At 45.0% G+C, this 22287-nt stretch overlaps 1 protein-coding gene across 1 annotated transcript in view; it reads right to left on the bottom strand.

Moving 5' to 3' along the window:
• Nucleotides 1–236: 236 nt before the first annotated feature.
• LOC107118832 (chromosome unknown open reading frame, human C2orf73) overlaps nt 237–22287 on the bottom strand; it is a 43283-nt gene continuing 21232 nt past the window's right edge. The window contains exons 2-5 of the mRNA XM_015421207.1: nt 18394–18613; nt 17879–18032; nt 2022–2137; nt 237–653 (exon numbers count right to left, since the gene is read on the bottom strand). Of these exons, the coding sequence (XP_015276693.1) occupies nt 237–653; nt 2022–2137; nt 17879–18032; nt 18394–18613 (907 nt within the window). The remainder of the gene's footprint in view (nt 654–2021; nt 2138–17878; nt 18033–18393; nt 18614–22287) is intronic.

The raw sequence follows: 22287 nt of genomic DNA, 5'->3' as shown, positions 1-22287 counted from the left end.
CCCATATATTTTTAAGTAGGCATATGAGTGAAAAATCCAATTGTACCACTGGACAAAAAAAAAAGAGATTCATCGTTTTTATGAGCCTCTTGTTTTCTGGAGGCATCAAAGCACACTGCAGCTGTTGTTATGTAAAGGCGGAATAAGTGTCTTGCCTTGGACAATTTGCTGGTGTCAGTGAGTTTGGCGTTACTGACATTGCAGCAGGCCAACTCCCCCTCATTTGGACAGCCCTTCTAGGCCATCTGAATTTCTCCTGGACATTGTTCTACTTTAGGCAGAGGAGGTAAGTGGTCCTGCAATTCATGGAGGGAAGCCTCTCTCACTCCACAGGAAGGTGCCTCTCCGGCCGGACAGCCAAAATCCACTTTGTCTTTCTGAGAAATCCCTCCACTCTTCAGTCCCTTCTCAGAGGCATTGAGGTCTGCCTTGGCTTCCACACTGATGTCTGTTTTTGATAAGCCAGTGTCGGAATCTGGTGTCTCCTGGGAATCCGGCATGCACAGGCAGGGTGAGGTCATATGGTTTCCTTTCTCTGCTTGCGGCTGTTCCAACAGCTCTGACCCTTGCGTACTCGTCGGTGCTGTGGCTCCCTCAGGAACTAGCATCCCCCTTGCTGGCTTTATCTCTCGCCACACAAAAGCACCCTGTTTCTGGAAAGGGAGGAAAAGGTTGATGTTAACCAGGGGGATGTAAGCCGTGAGGAGACGCAGCTGTGAGCTGAGTTCATTTGTTAGCTCAAGTGCTGGCACGGCATCATTCTCACTCTCCTCTGGCCAATGGAGAAACATGATGATAGCAAGGAAGAACAGAAGAATGGCTGAGCCACCCGTTGCTCTAATTTGTGAAGTAGGGGAGGGGCAACATTCGCAAAGAAAGCATAACTGACATATTGCCTTCCCTGTCCCCCCACCCCACCCCATATTCAGCTTCACAAGTGTTCTGGTACTTGCAGTGTGTGACTTGCATATATTTCTGCTGGGCAAAGTCTATTCCCATTCAGTTTCAGTTCTTCCAACATGGGTTGCTATGGATACAATTCTAAACCGTTGCCTTTTGCCAGCCAAAAAGATTTATGACCACTTACCAAATCACTTTGGTCATTAGGGGTCACATGAAACAACAGGATAACATTTTTTTTTAAGGCGGGGAAGAGACCAAAAAACAGAACTAGAAACAAGCAGAATGTGCATGATAACACGATCTATTATTTAGAGATCCAGTTCAAACTTTTTGGACTTTGTGAGAAACTGAGCTAACTTGAGTGGCTGTAATCCCAGTTTTCCTGGCCCTTTATTAATTCATCCCTTTTTACGGATCTCCCCTTCCTACTTTTGTCACTTTGATCTTTCACACATCTGTATCTTGTCCATCTATTGTAGTTCAAAATCCTGCTCAAGAGAACCAGCAAATATGCCATTTTGGGGTTCTAAGCAGCCTCTGGGGACCAGATTCAGCCAGCGAGGCTTACACTGCACTGATAGCTGAACCAGGCCTCGCTCACAGAGCAGATTGTGTCTACCGTATTTTATCCCACCCTTTCTCAAAGGAGATCATGGTTCCTCCCCCCTTCTTCATTTTATCCTCACAACAAGCCTGTGAAGTAGGTCAGGCTGAGAAAAAGTGACTGGCCCAAGCCCACCCAAGGAGTTTCGTGGCAGAAGGGAGCCTCCTGGTTCCACATTCAAACCAATGTCACTATAATCCTTCTGTTTTCAGAAAGCAACATCAGCGTACGTGGCTCTTTGGGCACTGAAACTACAGTGGTAGCAGTCCCATGTCTGCTACTTTGTCCTGGGAGTCTTTACTAAGGCAAGGAGTAGTAACTTGCCAAGATATTTTACACCCCACCAGGGCCAACAGGACAGCAGGGATGCCATTGGCTCATACCTAGCACTGGCAAGTCTAGCATGCTTAATCATGTTCCCTAGTGCTAGAACAATGTGCTGGAAACCTTTGGGTAAACACATCCTTCTGGTTTACTGCTGAATGTTAATAGCACAGGATACACATTGCCTTACCTTCCCTTGGTAGGGGATACAGGGAGTTACTCTGGCATTATAGTGATGTTTGAAAGAGATCTCCTCTTGGAAAATCCTTGGAAGTCTGGTCGGCATTTGAGGAGAGGCAAGTGGAACTGGAATAGAAAATGGTCAAATTCACACAGAGAACTAGATATGGGATCTGTTTACACCCATACCATATACCTTGAGCCAGGTTTGCAGGTGGAACCCCACAAAGCCAGAAATGTGGCGTAGACGGCTAGGTCTTGGGGCTTCACATTGGAGTCCCAGATTCAAATTCCCACTGTGTCATAAATTTACAGCACAACCATGAACCCGTTGCTCCCACTCAGTTTACCCTACCTCGAAGGTTTCTTATTGTAATAAGCCACAACAGACAAATAATGAAAGGATGCCCAATAAATACCAGAGGGCTGATTTGTTATCTCAGAGGCATCGATGTGGGTACAATCCAATTCTGGATTGGCACGGTCTGTGCTGGGAGTCATCAGGGCTGGACAGATGCTGAAGCACAGCCCTCCTAAGGGCCGACTTTTTGAGGGCCACTCCCACTGTCTTGTTTCTCATTTGGTGCATGACCTTGAAACTTAGAAGACCTATACACACAGGGACCCCCCCCAAACATGATCCTCTGGCAGCCTAGAATAAAATATCCAGCTTGATATTAAATTGAGGAGGGGGCTGGAAATGGCAGGAATTCCCCTGGCCACTCTAAAAATAGAGAGTAGCCCACCTGCTGGAATGCTCTATGGAGTACACTGATAAAAGGTCTTTTCTCTCAGGCCTCTAGATCTCCCTCGAACCTTGGCTATGAATAATTGCCTCAAGCTTGCTGGACAATAACCGAGGCCCCTGACTCTGCCAAAGCCCCTCCACTCCCCAAGCTCCTAGGCAGAATTTTTAGTCCTGCCCCTGCTATTTTCAGCCTGAGCACATCCCATTGACATCCCAGTTCCTTTCTGTACCTCAACCACTAGTCTCGCCATCCAAGCTCCCCTTATTTTCAAACACTCCAGTAAATGTTCAAGTTTCTACCTTGTGTCCACTCCCATCCCAGTGAAGTCACTGCCTCCTGGATACAAGTAGAGGTGTATAAAAATCACTCTCCAGACCCTCCCACCTTTGTAGCTGGTTTTTGGACCCTAGCCTGCTTCCTCGGCCTTAGGGTTGTTTGTCTTTCTGGACTCCAACTCTTTGGCTGAAATCACTGAACTTCCCCCCTCCTTTGAACGTCATCCCCAGACCTGCTTTTCATCACTGGCCCCTGAACTGGACTCTTGACTGTCTTTTCTCTTCAGGATCAGGATCATGTATGTTTCCTTTCTCCCCTTTATTTCCGCCAAACACCCGCTGCATTCTTTACTGTAAATCAGCCCCCTTTCCCCCCCCAGATTCCCCCCCCCAATAATGCACAGGCAAAGGTTATGTATTTGTTCTTGTATGCAACTGTTTTACTGTCTCATTTTTCTATTCTTGCCATTCCATTTTCCAAGCGGAATAAAGATTTTCTCAATTAAGAGCTATTTCCCCCCTCACTCTGTTGGAACTGCTGCCCTGAGTGGGACACTGGTATACAGCAGAAGATCCCAATGTTTATTTCCCAGGTGATATGTCGGGTCTTCTGTGTCCAAAGGACTCTTTGTACATTATAGCCTTGGTACTGGTACCTATTTGGGTAACAGCCAGATCCTATCAGAGGTAGGTAGCTTCACACGAAGGGACAATACATCCCAGAGACCCTTTTGCAAATTACTTTTAAAAAATCCAGCCCTGGTGTGGGTAAAACACATGCTCCCCAACTGGGCGTTTTGTCCCAAGTGAGGGTTGCCAACAGTCTGAAGGTAAGGTGTCCTGTCCTGTTAAATAGTGGGTTCCATGGATGAGCAGGCTCGAGTCTAGTGATCAGCTCAACTTTATTTGTGATTTCAGCAAGAGCAAGACAAGAACCCCAGAGCCTCAGCTCTGTTAAATAGCATGCAATTGCCACACTCAAACACACCCCATGCCCAGTGATAGGCTATTTACATAACATTACTACTTGATTGGTTTATTTCAGAGTCCTGGTAAGCTATTGTTCTTATGCTCCAAGCTCAGCCAGTCTCTGGTATGACATACTTGGAATGATTCAGTCCCAATACACAACATGTCCCTTTAATAAAGGCTTAACGGAATGTTACTTACCAGGTGCTGTTACATACCTCCATGCATGAAAAGCTTTAACTGAACTGGCCATTTCCACATATTAAGCTTCTGTTAAAAGGACAGGACATTTTTCTCCACAGGAGCCCGACAAGTGGCTGGGTGTGTGGCTCATAAATAGGTAGCATTTTTCTCCAGAACTAGAGTCTCACCTTTGCTGGAGTAAGGGATTCTGGCATGTTCTCTAGGGGGACAGCAGTCCAGGAGACACCAGCTTGAGGGCGGTATTCCTCAGGGGGCAGTGCTTTCTCTGATGTTGTTTAACATCTATATGCACCCCCTTGCCCAGACTGCCCAGAGGTATGGGCTGGGGTGTCACCAGTACGCTGATGATACCGAGCTCTATCTGATGGTGGGCGGCCATTTGGACTCCGACTCGGAAGATCTGAACCAGGCATTGCAAGCCGTGGCTAGCTGGCTTAGACTGAGCTGGCTGAAATTAAACCCGTCAAAGATGGAGGTCCTGTGCCTGAGTCGGGGAGGCCTGGGGATCGGGATCCCTCTCCCGACCTTCGATGGGGCGCCACTGGTGCCAGCGCCGGAGGTGAGGAGTTTGGGAGTGCTCCTGGACCCTTCCCTAACCATGGAGGCCCAGGTGGCAGCCACTGCTAAGTCGGCCTTTTACCATCTTCGGCTGATCCGGCAGTTGGTTCCCTTCCTCGGCCGCGAGGACCTGGCTACAGTGATCCACACAATGGTCACCTCAAGATTAGACTACTGTAATGCTCTCTAGATGGGGCTGCCCTTGTCGCAAATCCGGAAGCTGCAGCTAGTGCAGAATGCTGCAGCCAGGCTTTTGATGGGTGTCCCAAGATGGGGGCACATCTGGCATGTGCTGAAAGCACTGCACTGGCTGCCAATAGCATACCGAATTCATTTCAAGGTGCTGGTACTTACCTTTAAAGCCCTATATGGCCAGGGTCCGACATACCTGAGGGACCGCCTTTCCCCACACATACCCCAGAGAGCACTACAGTCGGGGGCACAACATCGTCTAGTGATTCCAGGCACCAAGGAGGCCAGGCTCACCACAACCAGGGCCAGGGTCTTTTTGGTGGCGGCTCCTACCTGGTGGAATGAGCTCCCAGAGGAGATCAGGGCCCTGCGGGACCTTCTACAGTTCCGCAGGGCCTGCAAGACGGAGCTCTTCCGCCAGGCTTTTAACTAGGAGCTGCTCACCGCTACCGCCAACTATTACTGTTAGTAACATTGGGGCAGTAGATGGCCCTGTATGGAGATTGAGCCACAGCAATGCGGGAGACCGGATACAGGAAACAGGATCTACTGTTACTTCTACAGTTCGCCGTCTTTATTTGACTGAAGGATTGATATGTCTTGAGCACTTTAATTGTAATATGGGCTGTTTTATCTTGTTTTTATATATTTTATATGCCTGGGCACACGTTGCCCCTGAATATGAGGTGCCCTGAGCCCGCTCGCGGGGGAGGGCAGGATAGAAATGTAATAATAATTTTAAAAATAAAATAAATGTACTGCACTCCCCTCAAACCCCCGCATCAGCCATGCCTCATCTGCCCCAAGAGTTAGATGTCATGTTGCCCTAACCCTACGACCTCAAAAGCTGGAGCCACCTCTTTCAATTGGCCACAGAGATCACAGGTGATCTGTAGCAAGTCAGAACTTCTGAATGTAACATTTCCATAAAGTTGCTGTGAGGCTAAAACATGGGATGGGACATAAATGTAGGAAGTACATGAAATTCAGCATATCCCAGCATATTTTTAGCACCCCTGCCCCACAATCTCCTGCTGTCCATTCTGTTCCTGACACACATATCATACTCCCTGCCTGAAGACCCTAATGATTTTACACTGGCTTCTCACCTACTGATTTTGCATACATTTTTGTCTGTCTTACAGCTGATAAAAGCACAGAATTCTAGCTTTCCGGAATTCAACCATGGTTATTCTTAAAGTTGAAACAAAATTCCTTTGTAGTAAGGTCTCATTCAGATGTAACAGCAATCCCTGCATGAGCTTTTTAGGAATATTGGTTCTGCAGCACTCACTCAGAGGCTCTGTTTGGAAGAATCAATACCTCTACATAAAAGCTGTCTCTGCAGCCATCATGATGTGCACCCTCACCCCATGGCACCCCTATGGCAGCTACATGAACAGCATGCATATGGAGGCAGCAGTCCTCACAAAGAACACCTTGGGTCTTGACATCAGCAGGCCCACATGGTTCTAAAGTCTGAAATAAGCCTAGGTTGTATGGAATGTGAAAACAATAAGACTTGCTTCCAAAGAAATATATTTTGGAGAACAATGACTACAAGGTATCCCAATCTATTCCAGTTGGAGAATCTCTCTGCCAGATCTCCTACCTGGACTCCAAGAGCGATCACATATCTGCCATGGCTGAAGCCAAAACTGAAAAAGTTCTTAAATTTCAGAGTGGGTCTACTTCCCAGCAAATCAAGTCAACCTGCCCAGTACATTTCTTTTGTTCTCAGAGCATCCCTGAAGTCCAAAAGTCAAATCCTGGAAATGTTAAAAACCTTGTGTTGTTTTGATTTTGCTTCAAGGAACCCATGCCTGAAGAACAGGGAGGCAGTGGGGCCCTTGGATGACCAAGGGGTAAAAGGAGTACTGAAGGATGATAGGGAAATGGCTGAGAAGCTAAATGCATTTTTTGCCTCTGTCTTCACTGTGGAAGATTAGAAGTGCTTGCCCACTCCAGAACCGCTGATTTCGGGAGGGGTGTTGAAAGACCTGAGTCAGATCGAGGTGACGAGAGAGGAGGTCCTAAAACTCATAGACAACTTAAAAACTGATAAATCACCAGGCCCAGATGGCATACATCCGAACGTTCTGAAAGAACTCAAATGTGAACTTGTGGATCTCCTTACAAAAATATGTAATCTTTCCTTAAAATCTGCCTCCATTCCTGAGGATTGGAAGGTAGCTAATGTCACTCCCATCTTTAAAAAGGGTTCCAGAGTAGATCCGGGAAATTACAGGCCAGTCAGTCTGACGTCGATACCGGGTAAATAGGTGGAAACCATTATTAAGGAAAGAATTAGTAGGCACATAGATGAACAAAACCTATTGAGGCAGACTCAACATGGGTTCTGTAAGGGAAGATCTTGTCTCACTAACCTGTTAATGTTCTTTGAGGGGGTGAACAAACATGTGGACAAGGGGGATCCAATAGATATTATTTACCTTGACTTCCAGAAAGCTTTTGATAAAGTTCCTCATCAAAGGCTCCTAAGTAAGCTCAAAAATCATGGGATAAAAGGACAAGTCCTTTTATGGATCAAAAACTGGCTAGTTCATAGAAAACAGAGAGTGAGTGTAGGTGGGCAATTTTCTCAGTGGAGGGTGGTAAGCAGTGGGGTACCGCAGGGATCAGTACTTGGTCCACTGCTTTTTAACTTGTTCATTAATGATTTGGAGATGGGAGTAAGCAGTGAAGTGGCTAAATTTGCGGATGATACAAAGTTGTTCAAGGTGGTGAAAACCAGTGAGGATTGTGAGGCACTCCAAAGGGATCTGTCAAAGATGGGCAAGTGGGCGTCAACATGGCAAATGGGGTTCAATGTGGCCAAGTGCAAGGTGATGCACATTGGAGCCAAAAATCCTAAATATAAATACACATTGATGGGGTCTGAACTGGCAGAGACTGAGCAAGAGAGAGATCTTGGAGTTGTAGTGGATAACTCACTGAAAATGTCGAGACAGTGTGTGACTGCAATAAAGAAGGCCAATGCTATGCTGGGGATTATTAGGAAGGGTATTGAAAACAGATCAGCCAATATAATAATGCCCCTATATAAATCAATGGTGAGACCTCATTTATGGATAAGAGGAAGTACTTCTTCACCCAAAGAGTGATTAACACTTGGAATTCACTGCCACAGGAAGTGGTGGCGGCTACAAGCATGGACGGCTTCAAAAGGGAATTAGATAAGCATATGGAGCAGAGGTCCATCAGTGGCTATTAGCCACAAGGTATAGATAGGGACTCTGGGGCAAGTGATGCTCTGTCATCTTGATGCTTGGGGGGGGGTCAACAGTGGGAGGGCTTCTAGTGTCCTGGCCCCACTGCTGGACCTCCTGATGGCACTGGTATTTCTGGCCACTGTGTGACACAGTGTGTTGGACTGGATGGGCCTTTGGCCTGATCCAACATTGGCGTCTCTTATGTTCTTATGTTAATTATGTTAGATTTGAAAGCTGGGCCTACTTGTAACCAACCCACCATTAAAATAAAATTAACTGTTCTTGCTATTCAGTGCTTTTATTCAGTGGCATAAAAAAGACAACAGACTTGAACAACAGGAACTAAATCTTCCCCTTTGAATGACTGCAAGAGGGGAATGTTTAAGGCTACCCAAAGAGAAAAGCTAGCTCCTCTTAGAGAAAGGTTGTATCTTCAACCTTTCTCTGATGAGATACGTTTTTGACAAGAAGGGAGCAATTCATGTTAGGAAGCATTCAAAACTGGTTCCCTGCTTGCAATCTGAAGTGGTACACACTACCATGTGGATTTTCCTGAACTGTTAGCAGGTCTCCTGCTCTATTAAATAAGCTTTGCCCATTTCCACATGTCCCCCCAATTCTTTACACTCCCTCCCAGATCATCTACATCAGGGGTCCAGAACTTTTCTGAATCTGCAGGCACCACTGTGATTCTGACTGGGGTAGTGGATGCAACCACAAAATGGCTGCCACAGGAAGTGAAGCCAGGCACAAAATGGCTGCTGTAGCTTACCTTTAGTCAACCAGTGGAAATCCTTGTGCTGTGGCGGTAAGTGCTGCCAAAGCAATGTTTTTTAAAATCTGCATAGCCAATCAAATCTCCAATGGCCAATCAGAAGTGTTGCTAGACAGAAGCTGCATCTCGTTCTACACACTTTCTAAACATTTCTAAAAACATCTTGTGGACATTAGGAAAGGTGTTGATGTGTACCATAGCATCCCCGGGCACCACAGTGGGGTCACCTGATCTACATTCTTCCTTCAGATCCTTCCTCAAAACATAACTCATCCACAGCTGAAAGCAAGCCTAACACATGGCACAGTATCTGATTTTTCTTGACAGCATTGCTTCTCTCCCCTTTCCCCTACTACTACATCTCCTGCTTTCAAAATTCAAGGCCAGATTCTCACTGGAGGGGTCTGACCTTTTTTGCATTAAAATACTCCATAAAGTGCAAATTACATTGACACTGCAGTATAAATTACAGCATTATCATCAACCTTCTGAACAAAAACAGCAAGTCCAGGGGATTATAATCTAGGATAAATGAGCAATTTAAAAGGCCATGAGAAAGAAGGAATGTTACCAAATTTCACAAGCACACTGTTTCAATTTGAGAATCCTCATTTCTAGCATAAGTTTGCCCTCTCCTCCAACTTGAGATGAAACTACCTTTTCCCCACTGACAATAGTTATAAGAAGAGTTCACAAGAGTTACTGTAATTGAAAGTGATGGCCTCTTTTTGCTTTTGTTGCCTAAGCATGGCAGGTGGCACAAAAATGGTGCAAAACAAACAATGGAAACTGGGAACACCAGTAAAGGAAATGGGTGATGAAAAGTCTCACAACAACATATGAAAACAAAACAAGAAAAAAGTTAAAGGAAGAAAGAGCAGGTGTAATTCCTCCTCCCAGAAGAACTGGTCTTCTGAGCAGGATGCTTATTAACAAAGCAGTGCCCTCAGCAGTGTTTTACCCATGCCTCCACCTGTCCTAGAAAGGAGGATTCGTTCCACTCTAGAATAAAGGTGAACACTGGAGCATGTTCATATATTGACACAGAACATATACTGATCTTTGTACAAGTGGGCTGTGGATACATTCTGTCCTGAGTACATTAGCTGAACAGAGGCAAAGCCCTTTCCATAGAATAATATGCAGAGAACTAGACAGCACTGGCCACCTTTTCATCATTTGGATGCATCCAAAGAAATGTGAATGAGTAACACACAGTACATGACAATGTTCTCTACTCAAATTCGACGCTGACTGGTTGTGGTCAGGGTACTGTGTGGGAGAGTAATTTATCATATAGAGCTGCCTTACACTGAATCAAACCATGCCTCCTCTGCCCAGTATCCAGAAATTCTTGGGATCACACCCATGAGTTTCAGCATACCAAACATTAGGGATGTGCACTCAGATACATCTGGTATAGTCACAATCTCGATACACATTAGAGAATCCTGGTCAGTATTGGTATACTGAATATTCCCACACATATCTGGAAACATCAGGAGCTGGTGTTTTAATGTGCCAGACCAGGGGGTGCTTTTGGCAGGTTTTCCAAGCAACAGGAAGGAGGGAGGCAGCCCTCACAGGTAAATGGGATCACATGTTAGGGGGAGCTTGCCAGGTTGCTTGTGCTACGATTCTTTGGTTTGACATTGGTTCTGCTGGGCTTGCATTGCCACATTAGCCCTGGGTTGTGCTTGGCTTCTGTGGTTTACACTGGCTCTACTGGGCTGAACTCCCTTTCCTTGCTTCAAGGGTATGGCTTAGATTCTCTGGTTTGACACTGGATATGTTCGGCTTGCCATATTCACCTGTCGTTCTGCTGGAATTCTCTGGCTTCATGTTTATTCTGTTGAGACTGTTGGTTCTGCTTCCATTGGGAGGCATTTGGCTAAAGGTTGCTTGATCTGGTGTGTTTTTGGCTATTCTCTGCCCTGGAAAAAGCATGGATTTTTTTCTCCATAGGAAACATGAAAGATGGCTAGGGTCACCTTGTTCAGGGGCCCATAAGATTGGACCCTGTGGTCCAATTCACTTGACCCTTGTGGGTTGTTTAGCAGACAGGCAGCATCAGTTCTGCTTTAATACTGGCATTATTTACTCAAAAGACTTCCCCTCTAGCCCCCGGGAAAGATACCCCATAGAGAATAATGGACCCAAATAATTTTGGAATCGGGGAGGGGGGTCTGAATATTGAACTGGTATTGGAGATCTGAGTAACCCGAATACAAATAATTATGCCCTCCATGAAATCAAGAACCAAAAAAATACTTTTTTGTGCACATCCCTACTTTCTACCACTGAGCTACAACCCTCGCCCCCAGGCTTGATGCCTCCCGGAAGTGGTGTGCCAAACATGTGAGCCGAACTGAGCAGAAAAGCTCAATGGGTGCTTGGGGGAAGATGCCTTCCCTGAACCTCAGTTTGTGAATTCTGAACTGGGCAAAGTCTGGCCTGGACTTTGGCTTAGGTCTATGCCCATCTCTAATAGCAAGGAAAGACGGGAGACTGTCACTCCCCTTCACCTGCAGGCTTCCTGCCATACAAAAAACAGACTCAACTACCCCCTCCATTTTATATTTGAATGGGGAAGGTACATGATCCCTCACCCCATTACATCAAGTATGGCCCCCAGGATCTCAACAGGTAAGAAATCCTGAATAATCACACCAGCTTTTGTAAAATCAAGACAGCCAGTGGATCACAGGAGGCTGGAGCCCAGGGAAAGATTTCTGCATGCACAAAAGACAGTGCAAGCAGAAATATTAAAATTATGCCTCACTGGCTCCTTGCACTAAGTGCAAGCAACTGTATCTCTACTATATTTTCTACAAGTGCAATACATAATGCAAGGTGCCTCTTTTGATACAAAAGCAAATTAATTTTTTTAAATATGAAGCACGTATTGTACATTCCATTGCTCCATATGCACATTATTTCATTAAAAGACAGAAATGCTGTGTGTTGCTGCAACCCCTGTGCTATTGCTTGTGCAAGCAGAACAGCACTAAGTACATTTCCCTTTTGGCCCATGCATCACTGGATCTAAGCCAGGGATTCTAGCAAAACATAAAAGCGAGAAGACTTAACTATTAAAGCATAACTAATCTGTGTTAAGCGAACATGCTCTTTTGCCTAAAAACACAAGGAAGTACCCGGCTGGATCAGATCAAGATCCAGATAGTCCAACATCCTTTGCAAGCAACCTAGCAAACAGTAGGCATGTGGCGGCTTGCCCAGAATTGGCTAGCAGTCACCAAATAGTAGTGACTATCTCCTCCCCATCCCTGCTGTATACAATTTGCTCACTATACTGAAGTCTCAGCTACAAGTGATGCTAAAAGTTCCATGCCCAGCATTTTTTTATTTCTTAAACCACAGTTATGAGGCTGTGGAGACCCAACTCTGATAACAATGTGAGAAGAAGGGGGTTTAAGCTCCCCCTTACTGATTTACTGATCTGAAAACAGCTCCAGGAAGCTGCTATTTTCCCCCACTGGGGAAACAAGGTTGCTGAGACAGATGTCTGCTGCCAGAACAGACCAAACAGTGACTTCCTGTGGCTGTTGCATGGACACATGAAACTGCCTTATACTGAATCAGACCAACAGTCCATCAAAGTCTGTATTGTCTACAGCGGCTCTCCAGGGTTTCAGGTAAAGGTCTTTTGCATCACATACTACCTCATCCTTCAAACTGAAGATGCCAGGGATTGAACCTGGGACCTTCTGTATGCCAACTTCAACTCCTCCCCGCTTTATGTTGTGGTCCCAATCATAACTAGGACCCTACACACCTGAGCATTAATCTAAAAATGCCGGGTGCTTCATACATAATTGAATCCTAAGAAGTAAATTTGCTCCTGCCTCCAACTGTTATGCCAATGAGTGCCTAGATATTTTATTTAATTAAATAAAATTGTTTTATCATTAACCACTTTTGATGTTTTTATACTGCAAGGAGGGAAAATATATCTACTAAACAGCAATAAAACAATAACAGTGTTGTTTAAACACAATACTTTTCTAAGCTAGTAACATGATTTCAGAACATGTTTAGATGATTTGTATTTACATTTCTGCCAACCTACACTGACTTGAAATCCAGCCCCTGCCCCACGCACACACCCTGCTCAAACCAACAGCCTCCCCCCCATCACAACCAACAGAAAAGGTCTGGGCAGGGGCCTGAAAATGCAACATCTGCCATAATTGGCCCACAGACACAGTTTCTTTTGTGGCTCAGTAGGTCAAAGCTGGCTAGGTAAACAACTGCTGGGAGTGGCTTAAGAGTCAGACTAGCGAATCCAAGCACAAAGCCCCGCATTACGGTTAGTGACCCAGGATGTCCTTTTCAGCTCCTATGAATCTAAACTAATGCCCACAAAAAGACTAGCTGTCAAGTGGTCATTATTTTTAATGAGCACCAAGATGCTGACTTCAATGCACTGAAAACCAAAACAACAGATCATATCCGAAGTCCTGCATAAGACAGACCCACTTCACTTCTTACAGAATTTCCAAGTGTGTACAGCTTTAAAAAAGCAAAACAAAAAAACCAGCCACTAAGTTCCACACCTCTGTGGCAGGATGTCCTCTGGTTTCCAGGAGCTTCAGCCCAAATCCAGACAGCCAACTCTGCCTTGGCAGTCAATAAACACATGGACATATGGAAGCTATTCTTCTCTCCTTATAAACCCAGGGGTGCGGCGGGGAATGTCATGTTCTGGGTGTGTGCGTGGTACAGTCCATCTATCCATCATCCATAAACAAGCTGAATATTTATTGGTGCTGAACTATTATTATAACGAAGTGAACCAGAGGCAGGGCTGTGGAGCTGTTTGTGAGACAAAGCAGAGGGGGCTTTAGGAGGCTTTTTAAAAAGGATTGAACAAATTAATGGAGGATAAGTCTATCAACAGCTCTTAGTCATGATAGCTAAATGGAATTTCCTTGGTTAGGGGCTGCCTCTCAATAACAAATGCTGAGGGAGGGATGTTGCCTTCGGGCCCTGTAGTAAGATATCCAGAAGCAGCGGGCTGGCCATCTTTAGAAACACAGTAAGAATGAGGTACGTGTCGTAGAGGCACGCTGGACTCCCACGGATTGGTCTGCCATTTTATTTGAATTGGGTTTAATCTGGTTTTAAATTGTATGTTTTAACATTGTTATTATGCTACTCTTTCTTGTGACAGTGTTGTGAAAAGACTGTTGTGACTGCTCTGAGCACGCTTGTGGCGGAGGGCAGGATAGAAATCAAATAAATAAATAAATAAAATGTTAGAACAACACTGGGAGAGACCAGTGGTCCATGTAGTTCAGCATCCTGTTTCACACAACAGACAACCAAATACCCCAGCAGGCCCACAAGCAAGGTCACCAAGGCCAAAGCCTTTCTTGTTGCTGTTCCTAGCAACAGAAATTCAGAGTTACACTACCTCTGAACATGGAAGTTCTGTTTAGGCAGATCTGCCCTCCACAAATTTTTCTAATCTTCCTATAAAGCTAGTGCCCTGGTAACTATGCTGGACTGGATGGGCCATTGGCCTGATCCAACATTGGCTTCTCTTATGTTCTTATCTAGTGGCAGTAATCTCTGTGTGAAAGCTATGTGTTTTGTGAAGTACTTTCGTCTGTCCTGTACCTACTGCCCATCAATAGAATTTGAGGGCACTCAGCTGAATTATTACAAGAGAGGGAGGAAAAGTTCTGTCAGCTTCCTCCACGCAATACACAGTGCTATACATCTCTATAACCTCCCCCACTGGTTGTCTTTTTTCCAAATTTTACTGCCACCAATTGCTTGGACTTTCCTAGGAGAGAATATACTCCAACTCCTTCATCATTTTGCTTTCCCTTTTACCTACTTTACCCAGCACTAGATTACATGGACTTTTTGTCCAGTCCAGCTGGTTCTTTTATGTTCTCATGTTCATCTTTTCTCCTGGAAACTTTACATAGCTGGGTCTTACTGATGCTGATTACCACATTCTAGGTGGTCAAAGGCTGCAATACGATTGGCTGCCATTGCCTAGTTCAAGTGTTACAAAATTCCTACATGAAAAGCACTTAGATATAGGAATTAGCATGCCATTAGTGTAGCTCGCTAACTGAATGAATACGCGTGCACTGTCCATACAACAGAAATCTCTGCTGACGCTTCTTGCTGCAGCACCTCATGTCCCACTACTTTTCCAATAGTCCCATGAATCTCAGAAGCAACTTCTCAGAGACTACTGGGAGCTACAGAGGAATAGATCCATTCTGTGAACTTGTTCCATTCACAGTTAATAGGGTCCCACCACAAATTTTCCCAGCATGCACATGGCAAAAAATACACATACTTGTGTATTTCTATACCTATAGATCTATGCATAGATTGTCCCCTAATTCCTTCATAAATCAGCGACCAGCAACATTGTCAAAACAAGGACAAGCAAGAACAAAGGAGTGAATCCTCAAAGTCAAAATGGCTTGCTTTAATTAACATAATAATGTCCTGCTTTTCTCATTCTTATCACACATGTGTTGAGCATGCTGCGAGAGTCAAAAGCACAAAAAGCCAACAGACCAACATTATAGCCAGTCCATGAGAAGAAGATAGAAAGCCAGAATCAGGGAACTGAGAAGTTAAAATGGGAGCTACTCTTCTTTTCATTGTTCAGGTGTCTCCAGCTGACAGGAGACAGCTTGCAGACTGAGTAGCAGAAGCTGAATTAGATGAGATGAAAATGGTGAGAGAAAGCAATTGTTTCCCATGACACACACACTCTTTTCTCTTGCCATCTCTAATCAAATAGGTTTTGGAGGCACTATGGGACAGGTATGCGACAAATATGTACAGCACACAGGAATGTCTCTTTCAAACCCCCTTCAGCTCTCAACTTCCTCCACTCCAAAACTGGAAACCAGAGGTACTTGGGAGAGAAGAATTATGCCTGAGAAATTCGTCTAAAATGCAGATATTACAAAAGCAAAGAAGAGACAGAAGACAATTGAGCATTCCATGGAGAAACATAAGAGGAAAACCCTGGCTGTGGATGGGAGGCCGGGCCAATATCAGGATGTGGTGCAGTGGGTGACCTCCTGAAGGCTTCCTGAAGGTTCCCTTTTGACTGGGAATCTCCCACTTCCCAGTGGGAAAAGTGTCCGGCAACAGTAGAGGAAATGGAGCTATCCTCATTCTGCCTTCTTCAGGCACCCTTCCCAAGCAGCCATCTCCCACTTTCTGAAAAGGAAATGAAGCAGCAACTCTGTCATGCTCTTTTTGGATTCAATGGTACTGATGAGGCTAAAAGGAACTTAATAAAGGAGCACTCTGTTCTGTCCAAGTGGCCAAGGAGAAAGGAGCCATGATGGAGGGGCCCATGGACACCCTGTGGCCAGTGCTGCCTCCATTTCATATCTTCAGGAGTGCTGTGTCTCATGCCCACACATTCACAACAGTGATATTATAATGTATTGTTTACTGTTTCAACACATCACCATAGCAACCATCAACAATAAAAACGCATGATGAGATAAAGAGAACTTTGGGCAGCATTTGTAGAGTTCAGAAAACTGCTATCAATGTACTTTCCTTTCACACTAATAAGTAGGAACAGAAGCATAGAAAGTAAATAACATATTCCATTACAACTTTGCAATGCTTCCAATAATTAACCTTAACATACTTCTTCCTCAACTTTTGAGCAGGCACTACAATCTGCAAATTTAATATGATTTGGTGGTAAAATATAATGGTTAATGGTGACATTACTGTAAAAATATATACAGGTTCCAAGCACACTGAGACAAGGTGCTTATTGTATCATGCTCTGTTGAAAAGCTCCTCACTCCATGGGTCTAAGGACCTTCATGAACATTAAAACCCTGACCATGCTGTTGTGGAGAGTAGGGTTGCCAGCTGGTCAGGAAGTGACACTGTAAGTTGTTATAGCATCTTGATGTCACTTCCGGCCCTGAAACAGGAAGTGACATCCTGGCATCAGTAATACAGTTTCTCTCCTGCTGAGTCACTGAGTGAGGGTGCAGGACAGGGAGTATTGCTGAGAGGCCCCCTCCAAATCCAAGTAAGTGGCAACCCTGAATGGAGGGAAGGGAAGTGATGTACATTCGCCTTCAAAATGGAAACAACAATGGTTGCCATCCTAAAGTGGCCTGTACATACTTAGAAGAATGGTACAACATACACTCTGAGGAAATTTAGGCCCTTCAGTGGTGGGGTTCCTACACCAGTGTACACGTGTTATGGGAAACGTCATGTGTTCTGAGACTTACAGATTCAGAGAAACACCAACCATTTCAGTGAGATTACTCCCACTACTATATGAATTTTTGTATCTGAAATTATTTTCCCTGACCTGGATGGCCCACGCTAGCCCAATCTCCTGCCCTGAGCCTGCTTGTGGGGAGGGTGGGATACAAGTCTAAACAAATAAATAAATCAGATCTTGGCAGCTTAAGCCGGGTCAGCCCTGGTTAGTACTTGGAGGGGAGACCTCCAAGGAAGTCTAGGGTCTCTACACAGAGGCAGGCAATGGCAAACCACCTCTGAACATCTCTTGAAAACCCTACAGGGTTGCCATTGATGGAACCTTCCACGACCACTGCATTTGAAATCGTGGACAGTGTTCAAAACACACATATGCTGAACTCAGCTAATGTGATTCTGTGTAGGGTTGCAGTGACTTAGAACTATAAGGTAGAGAACACAAAATATTTGAACAGTTAGCAGTTGAGGTTAGATTGCAGTGTTTTGCCTGTGCATTTCATGCTGCACTAGGAAGCAACCCAATTAAGTAGCAACTAAGTTTGTTGGCTATTTTCTATTTCAACTATGTAATGTCAAAGTCTAAAGGCTTCATTTGCTACTGTCTTGTTTTGGTCAGGTAGGGGAGAATTTAGACTTACCTATTCCATGTGAAGGTGACTGTACACTACTGTACTTAATAGGCCAAGACAATTTACAGATTGGCTTCTGGAAATCATTTCTTTGAGTGCTTTGCTTGTCATAAGGTGGTTTAGGATGATGCACTAAGGGTTCACTACACGGCCACCAATGATCCTTTACAGACAAAGAAATAATTGTGTTGGTCAACACCAAATCAACAGAGATATACTTATGTAGCTGCCTTATACCAAGTTAGGTCATTGATACATCTAGCTCAGTTCATCTAGCAGTAGCCCACCAGCATCTTGGGCAGATAATGGTTTTTCCCCAAATCTGCTACCTGAGATCTTTTTAGCAAGAGATGCCAGAGGCTGAACCTAGGACCATGTGCTTATAATCATGTTCACTACCGTTGGGGCACAGCTCTAGCCCTTCTCTGCTGTTTCAACAAAGATCTCTCATGATACATGTAAATTATGTTGGCTCAATTATTTATCCTCTTCTCAGCTTTGTAATGTATATAACCAACCCTCACCTCTTTGGATTTTGTGTCTTCTGTGTCCACATAACAGATTGGTTTATTTAAAAACTTGGCATTGGTCTTGATGAACTTGACATGTTGTGGTTGAGGGTTATTGCGCCACTCAAGTGGATGGTAGTGCTCTTGTTTCCTTGAAGTGTACTCCTCCTGGAACTTCTCTAAGATGTTATTCCTTTCTGGGAGCTCAAGGTTAAATATTCTGAATGTGTCTACACTGGAAAATACAAGTAGCCACAAGGATAATTCATTTCCTTGGACAGGTATGGGCATTCCCCCTTATTTTTATTTTTTTAATTCTATGGTGTTTTCCCAAACATTTTGTTTGAAGCAGATAACAACTGATCAATAAATAAACAAATAAACAACAGTATAAATTTAATAAAACAGCAGCAAAATAACACAAGACATAGTCAGGCAGTGCACTACAGATAGGTGACCACAGAAAGGAAGTTAAACAAAAACATAAAAAACCTTTGCCCAAAGTCTAAACTTAATTTACATTATTTATAGTCCACCTTTCCCATTGAGATTCAAAGCATATTACACAAAGTAAATCAATACAATCAGTAGGATGATACATCTAATAAGCAATGTAATAGGACTAGGAACTGCAGAAATGTGAAACGGAGTTGGCATCTGAACTAAGCAAAAGTATTAAACCTGACGGGGTAAACAATGCAGAACATGGTATAACATCAGTCAAACCACAGCACATTTTCCTGGGCCATTCGGTTACGATGTAGCCTTATTTTCCTTCCTATGACCTCCTGAACAATTCTCATAGTTTATGAAATGCCAGAAGCGTGGAAGCCTTCCTGACCTTCTCAAGCACACCATTCCACAGGGTATGGGCCACTACAGAAAAGACATATATACTGGCAGCCGTTGATCTTGTAGGGTTGCACCTGCAGAAGGCCCTGTCCAGATAAGCAAAGTTGTCACAGTGGTCTTGCAGGTTCGAGAGTCCAAGGTCAATAAAGGTCTTTGCATGTGACAGCCAATGGCTTGGATTGAGCTCAGCTACTGATGGGCAGCCAATGGACTGACTGCAGAATGGGTGTAAAATGCATGCTCCACCTAGCTCTCAATAGCTCTGCACTAACTGAAATCTCCAAATTGATTCAGAGGGGAGACATAAGAAGAGTGCATTACAGTAGGATAGACTCAATGTTACTGTGGCCTTGATCCAGGTGGCCAGATTGGCTGAGCCAAGGTACATGGTCATCTTCCAGGCTAAATTAAGTTGGACGAAAGCATTTTTTTTTGGTGGCTGCACTAACTTGCTTCTCCAACAGTAATGGTGGATCTAGTATAAACCCTAGGCTCTTAACCAAGTCAGCTGAACCCTATCAAAAAAGGGAAGCACAATATAATTTAAGACCAACCAGCATCACTTCCATCTTTTCTGGGTCCAGTTTGTTCTCTTTTAGCCATTTAACCACAGCACTCAGTGCTTCAAGACCTCTACTGCACATTCAGGAATTTAGATAGAGAGACATAGAGCTGGGTGTCATCAGCATATTGCTGACAGTGACATTCAATTCCAAAGCTACTCAGGGCTGGCCCGAGGTGTTTCTGCGCCCTAGGTGAGGCACAGATGCCAACCTCCCGGTGGGGCCTGGACACGTTGGGGGGGGGGAACAAAGCTTCCCAAAAGCTGCAGAAGCGCGAGTTGCAGCAGCGCTGAGCCCCCTGCCTGCACCTTCTACCATAACACCTTTCTCTCCTCCCCTCCCTCCCCCTGCCACCACCACCGCACTCACTGGCCTTACCAGGCCGGGCGCTCACTTCCTCCTGCCTGCCTTCAATCACCGCCTTCCTGCCTTCACCGCCGCCGCCGGGGAGCTCCCAGCAGCTGCAGCCTCCTCCATGCAGCTCTGACCCGTTGCAGCAGCAGCGCCGCCGGCTCCCCCATGGCCAGGCGTGCCGAAGCCACAACTGCCCCACTGCAGAGAAGTCGCCCAGAAGGGCCAGGCCACCTCTCCCCTGCCCAGCCATGGGGAAGCTGCTGCGGCAGCCGGCAGCGCTCGGGGACAGCCCGGGGCGGGGGATGCGAGGCTGGCTGGGGATGCGGCTGCTTCAGCGGCAGAGCAGGGGAGGTGAACGGCGGCGTGCTTCGGCGGCGTGCGGGCTTTTTTGGGAAGGAGGCAAACTTTGGCACCCCATCCAGGGCCTGGTGCTCTAGGCGAATGCCTAGCTCGCGTAGCAGGTGAGCCGGCCCTGAAGCTACTAATGCTTTCTCCTAAAGGCTTTACAGAGAGGTTGATTAATGTGGGGGATAAGATTGTGCCCTGTGGAACCCCACAGGACAGCTCCCCACACTGAAGATAACTGATCCCTAATGGCCACCCTCTGAATTCAATCCATGAGAAACAAGTTAAACCAGTTCAAGTTACATCCCCTGGTACCTACTTCTGCTTCCAAATGCCTCAACAAGATGGCATGATCTACTGTATCATAGGCTGCAGATAAATCAAGCAGGAATAACAAAGAAGCATGGCCTTTGTCTACATTCAGACACAGGTCATCAACTAAAGCCACCAGGGTTATCTCTCTCTCATAGCCTGACCTGAAAAGAGACGGAAAAAGTCTCAGGGGAAGGAGAATCCCCTAAAATGAAGAGCTGTGGATGAACAAGCTCTATCCTTGCAGATTTGGGGTGGGGAGGTCCAGAGAAGATCCTCAGAAATCAAAGGAGGGTTTAGGGCTCAAACAGCACTTGCATTATATACGGAAAACCCAGGTTCAGCACCTGGTATTCCCAGTTAAAGAATAACAAGACCCAAATGCTTGTGCCAGTGTTTCCTCTAAACTGAGCTAGTGTTAGCTAGCTCACAGTTTTTTAGCCTCCAGCTCACAGATTTTCATCTTAGCTCAGGAAGGATGGCTCCAGAGCAAACTAATTTATGCAGTAGCCAAATCGCTCACGCACAACTTTAATGCCAGTAGCTCACCAAGTAGAATTTTTGCTTATGACTCCAAAGCTTAGAGGGAGTATCTGTTTCGCCTGGCAAAATGCTGAGCTACATGGACCAAGAGTCTGAGTTGGTATAAGGCACCTTCATATGTTTTTTAAAAAAGAAAGATATTTATGAATGGCCAGATTCATAATTAAGGGATCAGGATATAGTTTTAAAGCATATGAAATTTAGTTGAAGACTTTTCCATTATGGATTTCTTAGAAACACTAGAGCCAGTTTGGTGTATTGGTTAAGTGCACGGACTCTAATCTGGGAGAACGGGGTTTGATTCCCCACTCCTCCACTTACACCTGGCTGGATGACTTTGGGCAAGCCGTAGCTCTGATAAGAGCTGTTCTTGAAAAACAGCAGTTTCTGTCAAGAGCTCTCTGAGCCCCGCCTACCTCACAGGGTATCTGTTGTGGGGAGGGGAAGGGAAAGGAGTTTGTAAGCCGCTCTGAGACACCTTTGGGTAGTGAAGGGCGGGGAATAAATCCAATCTCTTCTTCTTCGTCTTCTTCTTCCAACCCATTAACCAAGTAAGGATTTAGTTGATTAATTGATGGAGGGTGTCTTTTAATTTTTTAAAAATTTAGTAGATTTTAAAAACTATTTTAGTAACATAAAAAAGAATCTCTGTATTACAATTCAACAAGGAATAGAATGTAAACAGTGTGTATGTGTGTGTGAAGTGCCATCAAATCGTTTCCAACGTATGGTGACCCTATAAATTAATGTCCTCCCAGACATCCTATTTTTAACAGCCATTCGCAGGTCCTGCAAACTGAGGGCCGTGGCTTCCTTGATCGAATCAATTCATCATGTGACCAAAGTACGATAGCCTCAGTTAATCATTTTAGCTTCTAGGAAGAGTTCAGGTGTGATTTGATCTAGAAACCACTTATGGACTTTTTGGTGGTCCACGGTA

The sequence above is a fragment of the Gekko japonicus genome, unplaced genomic scaffold (assembly GCF_001447785.1).
Source record: "Gekko japonicus isolate JY-2015 unplaced genomic scaffold, Gekko_japonicus_V1.1 scaffold261, whole genome shotgun sequence".
NCBI lineage: Eukaryota > Metazoa > Chordata > Lepidosauria > Squamata > Gekkonidae > Gekko > Gekko japonicus.
The sequence above is the reverse complement of the archived record's forward strand: the minus strand, read 5'-3'. Positions and strand labels throughout refer to the sequence as shown.